Raw genomic sequence first — 18,629 nt, forward strand, 5'->3', positions numbered from 1 at the left:
AAGTAGGCTTAAAGAGCCCCTATTATGCTTTTTTGGATTTTCCCATCTTTTAGTGTGTTATAGATTTTTTGTGCATGTAATAGATGGAGCTTTCTTTCCCACTGACTGCACTTTTTCTCAACTGCCTTAAAAAAAACAAAAAAAACAACTTGCCCACATTCCTGTTTGAAGTTCCTCAATTAGTGATACCACGGATTGAGAATGTCAGCCCAGTTTTTCATATGTGCTGCCCATTAGTGCTGCCTGAAGCTTCAGATATACGTTTATGCTCAACGCATTGTTCGTTGTAGTATTCTCCTAAACACAATAATCTGTGAATAAAAAAAGCAGGCTGCCTGGCAACAGTAGTTGTGTGTTGTGTGAGTAGTGACATCATTTTATGGCTCTCGCGCTGGAACACCGCGGCTACCATAAACCTCGCTTGAGCAAGCACAGCCCGCCCAGTGGCTTGTTTGAATTTGGTTGACCAATTACAACAGCCAGCTGACCAATCAGAGCAGACTTGTCGGGGAGGCGGGCTTGTCGGGGAGGCGGGCCAGGAGCTCAGACAGTGTTTCAGGCAGAGGTGCTGCAGCAATGGGCAGTATGAGAAACAAGATATTTTTTGAACATCTAAGCATGTAAACCTATTCTAGTAGACCCCAAGAGTACAAATATGACGCTGAAAAGGAATATAATAGGAGCTCTTTAATATTGCTGGATTAAGTTAGCTCAGCTTTTTCAGAAACACACATTTGACATAAAATGTTGTAAATTATTGCTTTAATCATCCCGTTTCCATATCCAATATAATCAAAGACTTTCAAATCTCCATAATCAATTACACAACATCAAACTTTAAAAACATAATTCATACAAATGTAAAAATGCTACAAAGACACTTAAATTACAAAAATTATATAAAAAAAAAATCCTGGTGCGTTCACTTCATGCTGTTGAGAAACTTGCCGTGCTCCTCTCCTCGAGGCTGCAGGAGCTCTCCGGCAATCTTTGGTCCCTTTTTCTCCTGCAATAAAAAAACGTAAAGAGCAACATCAGGTCTGTGTTCTTTCAATGTGAGAAAACAAGGAGAGGTAATCCATGAGTCACAGAGAGATTTTACCTTCAGCATCCCATCACGCTCCCATTTAAACAGACCACAGTTACTGAAATGGTAAAACATTAGTTAATGTACATATCATTTCATTGGAAAGACTATTAAAGGAATGAGAAAGAGCTTGAGGAATATGTATTTAATGTACCTGCAGTGTTTGTTTGGCAGTCTGTCCAGAGCGATGGCTCTCTGTCCACAGGGGCATTTGAAGAAACGTTTCAGGGCATCGTGCCACCGCAGGTCATGATTCTCCTCCACACAACGATCCGCCGGCTTGAAGTAGGTGTAACCACACTGGAAACAAAGGAACATAACAGCTTACTTTTCCTTCTTCCAACTGAGACACAGTCAACCCATCATGTTGTACGGTTTCTACAACATGTTCACCATTTCTAACAAAAACAAACTCACCTCCAAAATGATCAGCTCCCCTACACCCAACATCTCAGACCTGAACGATGGAGCCATCACACGCCTTGCCCTCACCATTGTCAAGGACACCAATCACCCTCTATATCTACAGGACTCGGAGGTGTAGAAGGACTCGTTTTGGCAGAAGTTTTGTCGATCTGCCCTTGCACTGCTGAACAAACTATCTCGCTAACTTTGTATAGATCCAGTGTTGTTGTAGTAAATGTGGTTGTTTCTATGTGTACCTTCCTCCACAGCGCTGCAGAGGAGGGTCTGGCTAGTACACACAGCATTCTGGGATGGGAGGAAAATGTGCTCTGGTTTATTGGCATTTCTTTAAACCAATCACAATCGTCTTGGGCGCACGGAGCCACCGTGCCGCTGCAAAATAGCCTCGGGAAGGAACTTGTTTTGGTGGAACATGCGTACGTTTAAAAGACACAGACAACAGAAAACTCAGATTGGACAGATAGTCTAGCTAGCTGTCTGGATTTACCCTGCAGAGATCTGAGGAGCAGTTAACCATAGTCCTCAGAAATCCACCGGAGTGTGAAATTCCAACACAACGAAAGCGGAAGGAAACGGACATCGGCTAAAAAGACATGCATCCGGCGGAATATCCAGCGGCACCGGAGCAATCCCGGAAGTGGATCATCGCGGATATAGACTATGTGTCTTTATGCCATCTTTTGATGTATTTGTCCGTGTATATAGCCATGCGCATGAAACAAACTCTGAAAACAAATCTCACTCATGGGACAATCTATCTATCTATCAGCATTATTTCAAAGATCAATCTTAATTCTTTTAAATATATTTATACATATCTGAACCAAATGGGTGTCAATTTAACTCAGTACCTTTTTACAGGATACAGCACGACACTTCATCTCTCTGATGCCCTTCATCTTCTCCTCCATCTGCTCCTTCTTCACCAGTGGATCAAAGTACTTCTCCTGCAGTTGGTACTCCGCCTGAGAGAGAGAGAGAGAGAGAGAGAGAGAGAGAGAGAGAGAGAGAGAGAGAGAGAGAGAGAGAGAGAGATTCAGACCGAAAAGTCAGACACACTTTACAATGTTTTACATGTAGAAATGCAGCTGGATTTGCAAAATAAGAAGACAAGGGAGACCTCAGATCTACCTTACTGACTATCTATGTGAAATAGCTGTAAATCAAAATGGACTAAGCAAAACAAGTCTTAACAGATATAGCACATGGTAAAGTGCCACTGGTCGTACCGCCTGTAGTGCAGCTCCGTGGCGAGATTTGGCGTTGAGGATCTTTTGAAATTCCTCCGACTGGATGTAGAGGAGCTGCTCTCGCTTCTTCTTCAGGGCTGGCTCCTCTTCCTCATTACTGGACGCTTCACCTGCACAGTGGGTTAAAGGACCGGTTATAACAAGCAACAATAAAGTCATTTTATATATGACTTTACTGGGAGAAAAATTCTACATTTTACTAATCAAATCAAGTGCTCAAATGTCTTCACATTCATTAGTGAGCTCTCTGTGGTCTGTCATGAATTTATTTTCTTATGTGAGCTGCTACCAAGTTAAATATCTAAACTAAGCTAGGTGTACATTGGAGATATACGGTGGCTGTAAGAGCTCAGTGCGCTGCGACTGTGTACCATTGGGTGAGGTCAGATTCTTCTCCACTCGGGCGCTGACCTCACTGCCGTTACTCCTCTTCCTCTTCACTGCATTGGGGTCTTCCTTTTCAAGCCCCGCCCCTTTGTTTCTCAGCTTCTTCAGAGCAGCCAGCTTGGCGGCTGATAGGCTGAGAGAGCTGGGGGCTGGCACCGGAGGCGGGCTGTTCTCGAAGAAGAGGATGTCTTCCCCCTCAGAGAAGCCTCGGCCCAGGGTGGGAGCGCGGGGAGCTGCGGGGCTTTGGGTGGCCTTGGGGACCTCAGAAGCTGCTTTCGGGGACATCAGACCATCTCGGCCCAGTGAGGACGTAGACCCGGGTCTGGGCCCCACTGAGCTATGCAGCACCCTCTTCTGGAGCTCGTCTGCCCGCCGCCGCCGGTTCTGCAGAAACTCCCGCTGCTTCTGTTTCTGCTGCTTCAGCAGGTCTGAGGCTGAGATGGACTGAACGGGAGCTCCCCCTGCATCTTTGGAGACTAAAGATAGATACTAAAAAGGTTAATAAAATGGTTGAAGGGCGGACTTTTTTTATTGACATAGAAAATGAACATCACTGGACTATATTCTAAATGTCTTTGAGATTCAAATTAACTTCTTATGTTCTTATAATCTACTTGTGGTCTTTTTGGTGCTCAGATTAGAGCTCACATACTGCCTCTTCATTTTTAAATGGGTCGGTAAGTTGCTGTGGAAGAATAATGGAATGGAATGTGTCCAGTGTGTCATCTGAGAGAAATAGAAAATGAGTATCATTTTGTTTTTCTTACTGCCCTTTGTACTGGAAATGTCATGACATTTTTAGATAATGATTTAAAGACTACAAGTGAGTTGATGGTTATGAACGACTCACATTGTCTGAAATGGTTGTTTGAAAAAGAGACCTTCAAATTGGCATCTTATTTAGGGAATGCATGGGAGTTCAGGAAGAAAATGTATCAGTAAGGGTTGGGAACTGTTGCTGTTGCTTTTTATCAGACCACCTGGACTGATCTGTGACCAGCGCAAATATTGATGTGTTGTAAACGTGTCGTATAATCCAATGAGGGATGGGCCGTTTAATGGCACTCAAACAGAATTAAAGTCATTCATTCATTCTCAGCTAAAGTGGTGAAAAGGCACAGAGATATTTCCAGGTGGTGTACCTGATTGGCTGCCCTGTGCCAAGTGCTTCTTCAGCTGCAGAGCTCCGGGGGTCGGCGCTGACAGCAGGCTCTTAAATTCATTCGTACAACCTGAAACTTCACCAGACTTCAGGGCTAAAAAAGAAACGTAAAACACAAACAAACAAAAAAACAATAAAAATAAAAAAGGGATTGGTTCAGCGTCAAGATTATAACTAAAACGTGTGCATAAGTACATTTTGTTAATTGGAGGTGATGTAATACAAGACATCCCCAAAACCCAACGGGTCCTTAAAGCACAGACAAATGTATTGTAGACTTTTATAAGCTGTGAAACTCCAAAATATTTCAATATTTTCAAAAGAGACAACTAGCCAAGGTTAACTGGCAGTCTTTGGGTTTGTATGTATGAGTGTGTGTATGAGAGAGACACTATCAGTCCTTACCCAGCCTCTTGGCTTGATCCGCGAGCTGAGCCGAGCCTTTCACAAACAGCTTGCTCAGAGTCGTCTGGCTGGGTTTGTTCGGTTTGGACGCCGTTCTGCAACACACAGACCATTTACTGAAAATGCCCGGCGGCTTAGATTCTGCCCAGTCCCACACAGTGTTCCTGGCTTCGGAAATTGCAGTTAGCCTGCACAAACTGACTTCAACAACACACTGTAAAAAATACAAACAGAATTTCTGCCAGAATCCAAATTGTACAGGGTTGTGGCCTCGGTATGCATCACTGTCTGCTGTCAGTTGAATTTTAAAATGGTGCACACTGTGGCTTTTATTACTGCATTAAGTATTATTATTAGTAGTATTTGCATTCATCAGATACTGTGCATTAAACGGAAGGTTACTAGAATACAGGCAGAAAAAAAAAAAAAAAACATTTAAAAGGACTATACAATGAAACGACAACATCTAACATCACTCACAGTGAGGCGGCGCAGGCGGCTGAGGACACACCGCCGTAGTGGAAGCCGTCCTGACACAGCCGCTCCTTCAGGCTGCCGCCCTTCCCCTTCAACCTGTTGGGAGCTTTTCCTGAAAAAGCCGACTGCAGCTCGGACCTCTTCGAGCTCATCTGCTTATACTGGGCCTTGACGTGATACTGGCAGTACTGGCACTCGTACTGTAATCAAACAGCCACACAGAGACAAATCAACTCACTTGTGCCTGTTGGACATTTTAGAAATCTGATTTTGGACTTTCAAACGTCTCCTTGTAGTTGCTTTACATAGTTGTATTTCTTTTGCATCCTGGTTGTCCTGATCTGTTTATCAAACAGTTTTTCCATCTCGGAAAGTTTTAGTGTCTATGTTCTTATGATGCTGCTGCTTCCTTTTCTGTGTTGTTTTCTTTGTAACTGACTCGATGTCATTGAAAATGAGGGCTGTCCCTCAATAATCTCTCGAGTGTAAATAAAGGTTGAATCACTGAAAAAAAGATGTGATGGAATCCTGATCCCTGACACAAAAACTGGGTTCGAACCCGGTCCCTATCACGGAAATAGTGCAATATTTAGCGTGTTCGCCATTTTGTAGTGGTGCTCAAATTCTCCGCGGTTAATTTCATTCACTATATAGTCCACTGTAAAATACCCACTATGCACAACTCAGTTGAGTGTACATACTGTACGATGTTAGCCTGGTCCTACCAGACTCTGGTACATTTCATTTGTACAGAGAGTCTGGCCTCTCTCCATTGACAAGTGTTAACTTCCTTGAAGGCGGGTACTCTGTTAAAGTTTAAAACTATTGGATCTGCCATAACCAATCACTAACATTTGGTCGTGACGTCGGCTTAGCATCGCTAGCGTTAGCCTTAGCCAACTCCTTCACCACTAACCGAGCGAGCTGGAAAAATCAAACTGTTACCGAACCCCGTGGGAAGGAGGGCCACAACATCATGGCCACCAACAAAACTCAGCAAAGATTGTTCTTGCTCGGACTTTAACTTCTGCATATTCGGCAGCGTTGCAATAATGGACCGAATGGCTTCGCTCGCATCTTTCTCCGCCGCCATTATGGATCTACAACTCAAACTAGCGCATGACCTCAACGTCATCGTTCTCAGCCACTCCCTCTGTTCGCTGATTGGACAGGTAACAATTTGACCGGAGAAAACCCAAGAATATACCGCAAACCCAGACGGAGTACTGAAGGAAAATTGAGCGGAAGTACGTGGGAGGGCGGAGCTAGGCTAGTACGATGTAGCCTCGATTTTACTCCTGTATCCCATAATGCAACACGGCCGTGTTTTCCCGGAGAAGCAGAAGCACCCAGCGAAAACTGGAAAGGAAAAATGGAGCGGGCTTTCATTTCTAAACATTGGAAATGTAACATGCAACATATATACAACCTTTTACTATTCTCCTGAGTGCTTGGTTTATTTCAGGGATGTTTTAGAAGGGATTTTTGTCTTGGTTTGTTTACATGATGCTGGGCGCGCCCGCCTCCGTCACACACATAACCGGCGCATCTACTGATGCAAAGATGTTTTCAATGAGTGTTCGAAATCTGGTTTGGTCGTTCCCTATATAGTTCACAATTTAATAGAACACTTTATAGAGAATAGTGAGTGGGAACCGTTTCGAACACAGCTAAACACACGCACACACACACACACAGAGAAGATGGACCCACCATGTTGACGATCTGAGAGCAGGGGTCTCCGTTCTTCTTCATGCCCTTGCAGTTGCTGTAGTCCTGAGCTTCGCCCATCAGCAACACCTTCTGGGGGTTGTCCACCGTCAGGCTCACCTGCACACGTTCAACACAAGCTTTTATATCTGGAAGGGGAAACAGCTTACAGTAGTAACAAGCGATGATCATTGAAATCATGAAGTATAACCAATGCATACAATACACAACTAATCAGCTCTTTTCCCGTGTTGCCTTGTCTCTCTTTGATTTTCTTCTCCTTGTGGCTGGGACTTATTTTGTACTTGTTGTGTTTGTTTTACAGACTTATAATGTGTTATCGTTATTTTACTCAGTTACAATTAGTCAATGAATCGATCGATGAGTTCATCGACAGAAAACTAACATGCAACTATTTTGATAGCAATTTAATCGTTTCAGTCATTTTTTAAGCAAAACTACAAGGCAATGTATTTATTTATATAGCACAATGCATGCACTAGAGCAATTCAAAGTGCTTGACAGAATAAAAACAAACAAAAACAGATTACACTTCAACAACAATAAAATACACATTAATGGTAAAAACAAGGACTGAACAAGGGGTGAAATTTGAAAAGAGTGGGAGGAAAAAAATCAGTTACAACTTCTGCAGTTGGTAATCTCCAGACATGCGATTTGCAAAGGTCCAAAAAGCCGAAGAAATATACGGAGAGTCTGCATCCACCCACGCCACGCACAAAATACCACCATGCCCTGATCCTATGCCACCATCATATGTTATATTGCTTTTTGTTTGTTTAACTGGTGGAACTTGCAAGAAGCAATGATTCTACCTTTCGAGCACCATACATAGGGCTCAATATTAAGCTTTTTCATGCATATTTGACATTTGTTTACAGGACCCCTAAGAGGCCAAGACATGAATAAATCTTTCAACATGCGGGTTAACAGCATGAAGATGCAGCATCCCTCTAATGTTCATCAAAATCTGACAGAGATCTGTGAAATGTCATGGTTTAAGGACCTTCAGACACAAAGAGCTAATGGGGACAAAGTTATCCTGATTAGGTAGCATATTTACCTTTTAAGTACTTTGAAAAAACAAAACAAAAAAAACAACAGTTCTAGTAATTTCTAATGCTAGCCTGTTGGTGTTGGCACCATGATTGTAGTATGGATTAATAAACACACCCAAGAAGATTTTCTGCTTCTTTTTAGCCTTGAGATGTTCAGCAGTGTGTGGGCTCCCTTCTTCTCTTTAGACAAGATGTGAAATTTTACACAAATTTTACACACATTTTATTCAGACCGTACAATCTTTTGCCAAGAAATCACTGATACATTTAGACATATTTAAGGGGTCATGTTCATGTTATTAGTTATAATGATGGAGCCAATATTGAGTATCTGCTGATGCAGTGTCCCACTTTGATAATTAGAGTTTCCTGCAGTTGTAGAGTAAACACTGAAGTAGGCCTACTATAAAAACACGTAAATCACAGAATAGACTTCAAGTAATATATAACACTGATTAAGAAATGTCTTGATATATGGATAGAATTTTTTTTTTTGTCCTTTTGGTCTAATCACTCCAAATTATTTTGCTAATTTGACTCTGGATGTCAGTTTGTTATATCATTAAACCAAAACTACATGTATTAAAATCATAGGATGTATTGATTATTCCCAAAACAAAAAGTAAACTGATAATTGATCTTAACCAAATAAATCAATTTTCTAGCAAACATTTTTTAATGGATATTCTTGTACATTTTTGACAACCAGACAATAACCAGTGTATGATGCCGTTGAACCTTGTTTACAGAGATTATATTTTAATCTTCATTACGTTTACAAATATTCTAAAGCATTTCTTCTTCATAAAACGTTGAATTGCAGCTGTGTTTGAAAGGCTCTGTGACACTAAATAAACCTGTTTGGTCTTAAAGTCTAAAGCTACATGAGACTCGTAGTAAACCTGCAAAATGGCCCTGAAAGAAATGCTCCGTGTTTTTAATTGAATTATTTTCTTTGGATGCCAACATGTACCTCCAGACAAAAACTATATTTAGACCAACTTATATTTTTGGGGGTTTAGGATGTAAATGAGAACTCATGAGTGTTTGTCCCCTGAGTTGTACATCAAACTAAGCATTTCATATTACACATGACTGTAGTGCAACTTAACATTTTAAACAGACCAACAAACATGACATCATTTGTATGCATTTATTTTTAAAAGATTGTTTGTGTATAAATGCATTTTCTTTTCCTCAGCCGGGCATTAGAGAAGCTTTCTGTACCACTTCTTCTTCTTCTGCTTTTTCATTATCTGGTTCTGAAAATCTACCAGCTGGGACCTCATGGTGCTCTCCGTCCTCTCCCACTCCTGCTCCTTTTCCTGCTGAGTCAGCTTCAGGCTTTCTGTGGCCTGAAGGAGGGATGACTTGTCCTCCTTCCACTCGTTGAGATGACTATCCAGCTGATGTTCAAACTGTTTCTTAAGAGCAGCCATGAGGTTCTTGTTGTTATTGTCCTGCATCTCCAGCTGGGCTCTATGGGAAGCCTGGGATCTTTCCAGTATCTCCTTTGCCTCCTCTTCTTGTTTTAGGAGAGCTTCCTCCATCTTGTTGAACTCATTCTTCAGTTCCTGACCTTGAGCCCTCTCAATCTCCAGATTGCTCTCCAACCTCACGTTGGTGGTCTTAGCTACTGCGAGCATCTGTCTTTTTTTACGAAGCTCCATCTTCTGAGTCTCCACATTATTTGTAAGGGCCTCCTTCTCTCCCTTCATCTGCTCCAATTCGACTTTCAGGTCTTCAGTAATCAAGGTCTGCAGGTCCAGATCTTTCTGGGCTTTTCGCAGCATGATGCAGATTTTTCCCAGCCGGGATTTCAGATACTCTGTTTCCCTGGATGAGGAGTGGACACGTTCAGCCAGAGCCTCATCCAGCTGGGCTCTATGGGAAGCCTGAGATCTTTCCAATATATTCTTTGCCTCCTCTTCTTGTTTTCGGAGAGCTTCCTCCATTTTGCTCAGTTTATCCTTCAGCTCCTGACCTTGAGCCCTCTCAATCTCCAGATCGCTCTCCAACCTCACGTTGGTGGTCTTAGCTACTGCGAGCATCTGTCTTTCTTCATGAAGCTCCATCTTCTCAGTTTCCACTTTATTTTTAAGGGCCTCCTTCTCTCCCTTCACCTGCTCCAATTCGACTTTCAGGTCTTCAGTAATCAAGGTCTGCAGGTCCAGATCTTTCTGGGCTTTTCGCAGCATGATGCAGATTTTTCCCAGCTGGGATTTCAGATACTCTGTTTCCCTGGATGAGGAGTGGACACGTTCAGCCAGCTGAACTTTCAGGTCACACATCTCCCTCTGCATCAGCTCATTCTCATGGCTCCAACTGCTGCCCTCTCTCTGTTGTTGGAGCTGATCGAGGACATTGGCCAGCAAGTCCTCTCGGATTATCAGGTGAACTCTTCCCTCAGATTCACATTGGGTGAGCCTCGCCTCGCTGTCCTTCAGTTCACACCGTACTTGTTCTTCAAGTGAACTGAGATAGAAATTAATTTGCGGTTCAATCTCTCTGGAGTTGAATTCCATGTTTTCCAACTTTGTATTCTGATGGACCACAGTGTTTTTTCTCCTGTTGCAATAATGTGTACCTTTTGGATTGTCACAGTCAAATGACTCTCTGATACAAACTGCCGTCTGAGTGAATTTGTGTCAGAACTAAAGTTGGGTCCCAGTATTCATAGATTCTCAACATTCTTAAAAGTCTTGTTATGACATCATAGACTGCATATGTCTCTTTATCTTTTCATTCCAAATGGTTATTGATCTATCTATTCCTTTTTATCTTTGATTCAAATGTTGCTATGGGATACCAGTTTGTTTATGTTTGAATATACGAATGTAATGATTTCTGATGATTCCTAACATTATGGCAAAGAAAGAACAGTTTATTCAGACCAAAGATTTGTGATGAGATGAGTTGAAACTTGGTCTGTAACGTTCTAAAAGCTGCCAGTTCACACCAATGCGACGAGATGAGACGCTGTCATCTCCATAGCAACGACTCTTTGTACTTCTGTCTAACTTCCAGCTTTTTTGTAGCTGGATATATCATTTGTTGCGTCTAAATATGAATGTGGATCATGTTAGTGATCATGAGATGCTTGCTACAGTTTTAGTGATGAATCACACTGCCTTGAGTCGAGCTGAGACCGGTCGGTTCAGATCGCTGCAACGTCTCCCTGCAACCTTCTAAAACGGTTTTGTCTCGCCGCAAATCTTTGGTCTGAACTAGGCTTAAGAAATAAATTATTGATGTCTTTGCACAAGAGCAGTACACACAAGGATGCACCAGTTGGGACGCCATTTTCTCTAACTCCAGCACTCAGAAACTACCTATTATTTACCACAGCAGACAATAAGGTTGTTTTTTATACAAATCTGTCCTATACTTTTTATGTTGGAATTAAAAAGTTGTTTAGTGCTAACTTAACTAGCCCACTACTTTATGATGTTCCCCTTTTCATGTTTGTCTTCTACATGTTAAAAGTTGTCATAATAATCAAAATTATGAAGCTTTATCTGTAGAAGTTTAAAAGGTTCTGTTCTTTGGCGTTTCGGGGGATTTTTCTTTTTATATATTCCCCTGATATGATAATAATTCTTAAGATAGTTTGCAGACAACAACATCTGATTATATAGAAGTCCATCACTCTCCCTTCATTTACACCATCACAAACAAGAAGGAACAGTAGGTAAGAAGTCTTAGCATGCATATGGCCTAGATTACACATTTAAGCTTTAACGCTTTAAGTTTCATTCCAAAGCCAAAATTGTGTTTGATTGACAGCTCTTTATGCAACAAATATCACCTCATCATTTGACCACAGCACAGCATGATTTAGTTCATTAGACACTATAAACTGTGTCCAAACTGTGACTGCAGTGGAGATCATTCCCCATTCCTTCTGTCGTCTGAGATTAGAGGCTCTGAACTCAAACTGCCCTAAGAAGGTGTGTGTGTGTGTGTGTGTGTGTGTGTGTGTGTGTGTGTGTGTGTGTGTGTGTGTGTGTGTGTGTAGTTGGTAACAGCTTTGGCTTTTGTCGCCACATTCCTCTCTTAACAGCTCTTTTTGCATGCAACGCTGACAACCTTACTGGCTATTTTTACCCAACACCACCAGTCTGTTTTTGGCTTTAATTGGCCGACGCTTTAGTTGCCAGACCAGTCAATGACAAAAAAGTCTTGAAACCAATTCAGTAAAACATAAATAAAGCAAGGTTATCCTTTATTTTAGTGAAAAGTTCTGTTTTTGAGGGAAATGAGCTAACAGTGGCACGCGACTTTAAATCCTTCTGCTCTACTAACATCTACGCATAGTTCATCATCTATTTGTAAAATCAGCAGTGTTCGAGAAGGTTAAGATCCGCATTAAAATGTGACTTCTGATTGGTGGAAGTGACTTGAGGCTCTTGACACTGACAGCTGTAAAATGACTGCATCAATGTGAAGGTAATGAAAGTAAACACTGGTTTCTGCTGTCAGAACACACTCTGCTGTATGTACATTGTATTCAGTTCAGACTGTCCACTCACCCCGTCATATCCTTCTTTCTGTTTCATGGGGTTTGGGTTGAGGAGTCCGATGACGGTGCCCGGCTCCGTCTTCCAGTGCTCTTTATGAACTTCGCCGAACAGGAGCAGAGACACAAACACTTCTAGGTTATGGAGGTCGTTCAGTTTCCAGATGCTGAAGGTTTTGCCCTGAGGAGAGGAAGCACTCCATCAAAAATGTGACAGTACACAGTGCATTTGCATTTCAGTGGTGTGTGGCCAATGAAATCCATTACTTTGATTTCCTACCAATCAAGATTTGAAGCTATCAGTTGGGAACAATCTGTTAAATTGCATTGGCTACAACTCATTCCACCTATGTTATACTGCCTCTATTCTTGAATAGATGTGTATGTATGGAATGGAAACAAAGCCTTAAACACCTATAGTTCGGTGGACTCGATCAAAACGGTCCCTAGTTTATTGGACAGAATATCTGAAATTTGCCGACACTTTGGAGGGCTATGTCACAAAACCTAGATAGCGGATTAAGCCGGGATTTCCCAGTTATCCTGGATCAATTTAGCCTTCACAAACGCAGAGGCACCTAAGTTACCATGGAGATTTATTCTGTGCAGCTAATTAGCCTGCTCCTGACCAGGCTAACAGCCAGGATTTATTATACCTGGGGACTTTTTTGTTCACTCAGCAGTGCTTTTACCCTATTGTTATCAGCCTGCATTAAAATACAACAGGTGCATATTGCTGTTCAGTTAAGTACTGTTATTATTTAAAGTTGTGACCATCATTTTTTAGAATTATTCATGTGACATTGTGTCATTGTTACTGTTATATTGCTGTATGAAAACTGTTGTTCACATATTGCTGTTAGAAGTTTGATGAATATATTACAGCAGTTGTTGAGATATAATACTAGAATTAGAAAAGGCTAATGAAGTCGCAAATGTGTTTTAAATGAAGTCTGTTACTAAGGGCAATACATACAATGCTGTACATGTGTGTTTCTATAGTTGACCAATGCACCTTAAATTATTTTAGTTGATTAATTTTTTTTGCATTCTTTAACAATAAAGGATCATGTTTGTTCCTCTTCCATGTGCATTGTATTTGGCATTCTTAGCACACAATTTGGGAGGATTGTACAACTTTAAGAACATATCCTAATTGTACAATCCTCCCAAATTATAGTCTTTGTTCACTGGACCAGTAACTACCTAGTGATGTAGGCTACTGTACATTTATGTAACAACAGGGAGAGGACACCTCAATGGTTTTTGACCTTATATTTAGCTTGGGGGAAATAACTGATGAATACACTCTGCTACATTCATGTTTACAGTGTGCATGGAATTTATCACTTAATTATCTTTATAGTTTCTAGACTTTAGAGTCCAATTCTTTAGTGTCTTTATTTTCTATGTCCATATATACAAGGGAGCAAGGCATATAATATGTAGAGAAGGAAACAGTGAGAAAAAGCGTGCAAAAAGCGTAGCAGATATTAGCGGACCGACTGAATGATAGTCTAAAAATATACATTTATGAACTACTGTACACTCTGCATTAAAAGTGAGCAGTGGAAGTTAATATGATTTAGGTAATTTATATTTTAGCCCTTGAGAGAGAGGGAGGAACAGAGTGAAAGAGATATTTATGCATCATATTCTAGCGTTGTAGAAAATGGATCTTCATGGTAAATGTCCTGAGTAACATTATCTTCTGCTTACTTTTAAGGCAAAGAGTACAATTGTTAATTTGTGCAAATGATTAGGAGCCTAATCCTTGAATGGAATGATTATGATGGTTTCAATTCAGAGCAGTGGTCAGTAAATGTATATATTTAGGCTGCTTATCGCAGTATTGAGCCAAACACAGAGGGTTACAACCATGGATGGGAGGCTTGAGCATAGACCTACACTGCTGCTGCTTTGTTGTGTGACTTTGTTGACCAGCACAGCGAAGGTCACCCAGTCGCTATCCTCCAGCTTCTCCCGAGCCAAGCGCTCCGGTACCTGGGACAGACGGATTAGGCGGCGGTCGGCCATCTTGCGGTCCATCTCGCTGGAGGAAACGCGCGGTTTTCTGAATCGGAAAAGAGCCCAGCATGAGACTTTTTTCACTTCAGATTTTTTGATAAAAGGCCTGTGTTATCATCACTTAAGTGTCCTCACCTGAGCCGCAGTCCTGAGTATTTCTCAACCCCCACATCTTTAGGAAGGGGAGGAAGAGAAGAAGGTTTGGGCTGTCCTGCTGATGCAACCGATGCAGGTTTGCTCTGAGAGGCTGGAGGTGAACGCACGGGATTGAAAACTTGGCTGGTGCTCTCTACTGGCTGGAAGGAGCTGCCAATCTTTATCTCCACCAGCGGCCCTCTGTCTTCTGATGAGAAAACCGTGAAATACACTCAAATAAATGCACAAGTATCATTTCTTTTGTACATAAATATACCATGACTAAATCCAATGACAAAATGCTTTCAGTAATTCTGGTTTATGTAAATGCTCTGCGTAAGGATAGGTTTTACCTGGCGATGTGCTTGGTTTGGGATGGTGAGCTAGCCTGGGTTTACGTTTGAAGGAGTCAGCATTGTTCAGCTGATCAAAAAAGTCAGAGGACTCCTGGAGCTTCAGACCTCCTCCTCTGACTGGAGCGGGTGAAGATGTTGCTGCTGTCAAAAGACAAGGAGAAAACAGAAACACCATCGACTTTTGTTGCCATTGCAGTTATGTGGAGTTGTTTGGGTCTTTATCAATTCATTATGTACGTCATGTGTAAAATAAAATAACAAAAGTGGCCATTGGACTGAATTTGTCAACCAGTGTGGCTGGTGAACAACTAAATGTCTACCTGATTGTGCCTTGGTCTTCGGTGTCGTAGAGGCTGGTTTGGCCTGGGCCAGTTTGGCGGTCGGCTTCGGTTTGGGAGTCATTGGTTTAGGACGAGCCGTGCTCCCTGCAGCCTTGACCGGAGTGGAAGATGAGGTGGAAACCTTCTGGCTTGCTTCCAGCTGCTGCTGCAACCGCTGCATCTGCTCCTGCATGCGCCTCAGCTCGTCTGAGGAAGGAAGACATAACGCTGGTAAACACAAACATTACATTGTAGATCAACTATAGGCAGATTAAGGCGGATTTATGGTTGTATGTAGGATCTACGCAGAGCCTACGTAAGTGGCCTGAAGTTTATACTACTTTATACTGGTGTCTGCGTCGTTCTAGCATATCTCTGAGAGAATAGCGGAGCCGGCATGTGTGTATACTGGGGAGTGTGTGGTAGAGCAAGTGAGAGAGTGACGGGGATTAGCTTCGGATCGAGTACCGACTCTAGAGGCGTAGAGGGAGATACAAAGTGTCTGCCCTGTGCATTCTAACCTGATTTTATGTTGTTTACAGAGGAGAGAAGGAGAACCTGGAAATGAGTAGGGGGGAATGCGACGCTACCAAGCCATGGCCAAATGGACCAATCACAGTTGTTGCGTTCTGCATCGGCACGATGTGCAGTTACATTTGTTGGGAGGTGCACATCAGACTATGGCGTCGGACCTGAATCTAAGCTTGCCTACACATGTACCTATGGTGTAGATTTAATGCAGGACCATAAATTGGGTGAGAGGAGAGACTTTAATGGCACAAACCTTGTAAATCCTCCTTGGACCTGTCCAGGCTCTCACAGGCTTCTCCATCACTTTCTTTTCTTTTAGTGTCTTTCTCTTCATTTTCAATGTCTCCAACATCTCCGAAGAGATCCGACACATCTCGCCCTTCCTCCTCGACGCCCTCTTTGTACTCTTCTTCCTCGTCATTGTCGGCGTCAAACAGGCCATCCAAGTCGTCTGCCTGCTCCTGACCGCCCTGCTCTTCTCCGACTCCCTCGCTCTCAGCCAGCAGCGCCGTCAGAATGTCCAGATCATCCTCACCTGGACAGAGACAGACATACACTGACTTATGTTGTGATCTATTCATAAAGTTATACTTCAATGTGTTTTAAATCCAATGATGCTGTACTTACTTTCCATTTTAGAGATGCGAATGTTGGTGCTGATTTTAGATGAACTGGTGACCTACGAGAAGGCAGACACTTATATTATTGTGTGGAGTGAAGGAAACACTAATTTGGCAGCTCTTATAATAACACTGTTTAGAGACCTAAGAAAATAAGACTGGATCTGCATGCCCAGCCTCAGTGGCCTGCTTCCTCTCCAGAAAATAAAATTGGAAATATAATTTAAATGTGTCACTGTGTGTTGTTTACTGTATTTTCTCGGGTCAGCTTAGTACCTACAACAATTGTAGCATATCTGCCCTCTCTTATTTGCTGCAACAATGACAACATTTCCCTATTTACTATTTATTCTCATTTTGCATAATGTTATTAAACAGCATAATTACTGTTTATCAGTACAACATTTAGTTGCAGTTTCACCATTTTATTTTCACTTTACCATTTTGATATTATATTCTGTGCATTTGTGTGTCATGTTTTAATGCACACGCGACTGTATAATATCCCAATGCTCTGATGCAAGTTGGAATGTGGATAGGTGTTTCTTGCACCCTTAACTAAATTAAATGTTGTTTACATGGGCAAATATTAATTGAACCAGTGTCACACTATATTACACTGTACAAAATAGTATAACACTATAATGTATTTGTACATTGTTAAAGTCCTGCCTTGAGAATGCTTTATTCTGATAATTAAAAATTACTGGCACAAGCAATATCTCATTAAAGGTTGGCTGTGTAACCACACCGGTAAAATTGTTTTCTGTTAACACAGCACACATAGTGGCATACATCATGTAATGGAAAGTAATGTCACATTGTGGAAGCACCATGACCAATGTGTATACAGTGTGTATCACGCAAAACTGCCGTCCAAACATCTGTCTATCTGGCAAGTGCACAAAACGTTGTGCAGGCAAAACATAGGCTGACTATAGTGGAAAGAGGTATACGTGCAGTTTAGTGTCCCAAATTCCCCATACAATGTCCTTAATTAATTATGAACCTGCTAAACCACCTGTGCTACCCTAACCCTACCCCTAACCTTAACCGGTCTCAAATAAGACTCTCATCATTTGGGACACAGTTTTTGGAAAATAATTTGACACTGAACTGAACGTAAGCCGTGGAAAGAAACTTCTATTTGAAAAAGATGAGAGAAGTAGTGAAATTCAGGTTCAGCCTCTGTGTCAGAGGAGGCTATGGCCTGCTTCACAGGACCCCTTTAAACTGACAGATAGTTCAACAATTGTAAGTTAAACTAAGAAACAGCTACATGTCAACATTTGGGGGTGTGAAACTCGCTTTTTTTCTTCTGTGAACATCAAAATGAAAAGTAAATTAAAGGTTATCTTTAAAATAAACTGTCCAAGTATGTGTATGTTTAACGTTACTCAAAGATAATAAGACAGCCAACTTACCTCTGGTTTTAGAGCTAACGGTAACGTTACAGCTTTGTGTCCTTTGCTAGCTCTAATGCAACTTTGACGGATTTTTCAACTACTTCCAACCTGCCAATGTGTTGTTTCTTCCCCAATAATTATTACTGCGCGTAGTTATGTACAAGTCATGGGTTATATTTGATAAATATCGAGATATTAATCTTGTAGTCTTTACATGCTGCAGTCTGAGCGAGGGGGAGAAAATCTAAACTGGCGCTAAACGAAGGACCCTGCTGTGTTGTCAAAGTTCTGGTAGCTGCCCAACGATCTGCCTAACTGAAAAAAAATTCCATGTCGTAGAATGGCTTTTAAGGATTGAATTTATTCAAAGTAAATACGATTGTGAGATACAAATAATATCGAACAACACACATTTCTGCTGATATTGATTGTGATGCAATGGGTTGAGGGGGTCATAGTTTTGATTTTATACTATTTTATACTTATACTTCAATACTACCACTAGTAGTCGCCAAAGTCACACACCACAACACCATATACTGCACAATAGCTTACATTTCCAAGTCTTCAAGTCACGTATTTTTCGCTAATGAACACTAACTGTAAAACTAAGCTATTTTGGTAATGTTGACACAAGATATAATTTAAGGCAGAAGGATATCATTCTAACTCAACTGTTTTTCAAATACTTAGAGAAATAATCTTCCAGGTGACAATATGACTAAAAGCAG

The 18,629-nt window shown here is 41.5% G+C and overlaps 1 protein-coding gene across 2 annotated transcripts; it reads right to left on the reverse strand.

Moving 5' to 3' along the window:
* Positions 1-740: 740 nt before the first annotated feature.
* Positions 741-18,172, reverse strand: mcm10 (minichromosome maintenance 10 replication initiation factor). 2 transcript variants are annotated; one of them, XM_031306248.2, is made up of 18 exons: positions 17,917-18,172; positions 16,500-16,551; positions 16,126-16,407; positions 15,342-15,548; positions 15,019-15,159; positions 14,666-14,873; positions 14,411-14,576; positions 12,516-12,683; positions 6,908-7,024; positions 5,198-5,394; positions 4,718-4,812; positions 4,293-4,406; positions 3,135-3,626; positions 2,743-2,873; positions 2,365-2,478; positions 1,242-1,387; positions 1,103-1,145; positions 741-1,006 (listed from the first exon to the last, which is right to left on the reverse strand). In XM_031306248.2, exons 2-18 carry the CDS (start codon positions 16,504-16,506, stop codon positions 923-925), a joined length of 2,712 nt encoding a protein of 903 aa, XP_031162108.1. In that variant the 5' UTR covers positions 16,507-16,551; positions 17,917-18,172; the 3' UTR covers positions 741-922. The 2 variants fall into 2 exon arrangements, with proteins under 2 accessions (XP_031162108.1, XP_031162107.1); XM_031306247.2 differs by having other exon boundaries at positions 15,019-15,162.
* Between the last annotated feature and the right edge of the window lie 457 nt (positions 18,173-18,629).

Source organism: Sander lucioperca, chromosome 20, assembly GCF_008315115.2.
Source record: "Sander lucioperca isolate FBNREF2018 chromosome 20, SLUC_FBN_1.2, whole genome shotgun sequence".
In the NCBI taxonomy this organism is placed as follows: Eukaryota; Metazoa; Chordata; class Actinopteri; order Perciformes; family Percidae; genus Sander; species Sander lucioperca.

Bases quoted from the DNA above. Each gene is read 5' to 3' on its own strand.
- mcm10 (XM_031306247.2), bottom strand. The intron at 14,577-14,665 runs GTGAGGACACTT...TTTCCGATTCAG, and splicing joins TACTCAGGACTGCGGCTCAG to AAAACCGCGCGTTTCCTCCA. The intron at 3,627-4,292 runs GTACACCACCTG...ATCTATCTTTAG, and splicing joins GGCACAGGGCAGCCAATCAG to TCTCCAAAGATGCAGGGGGA.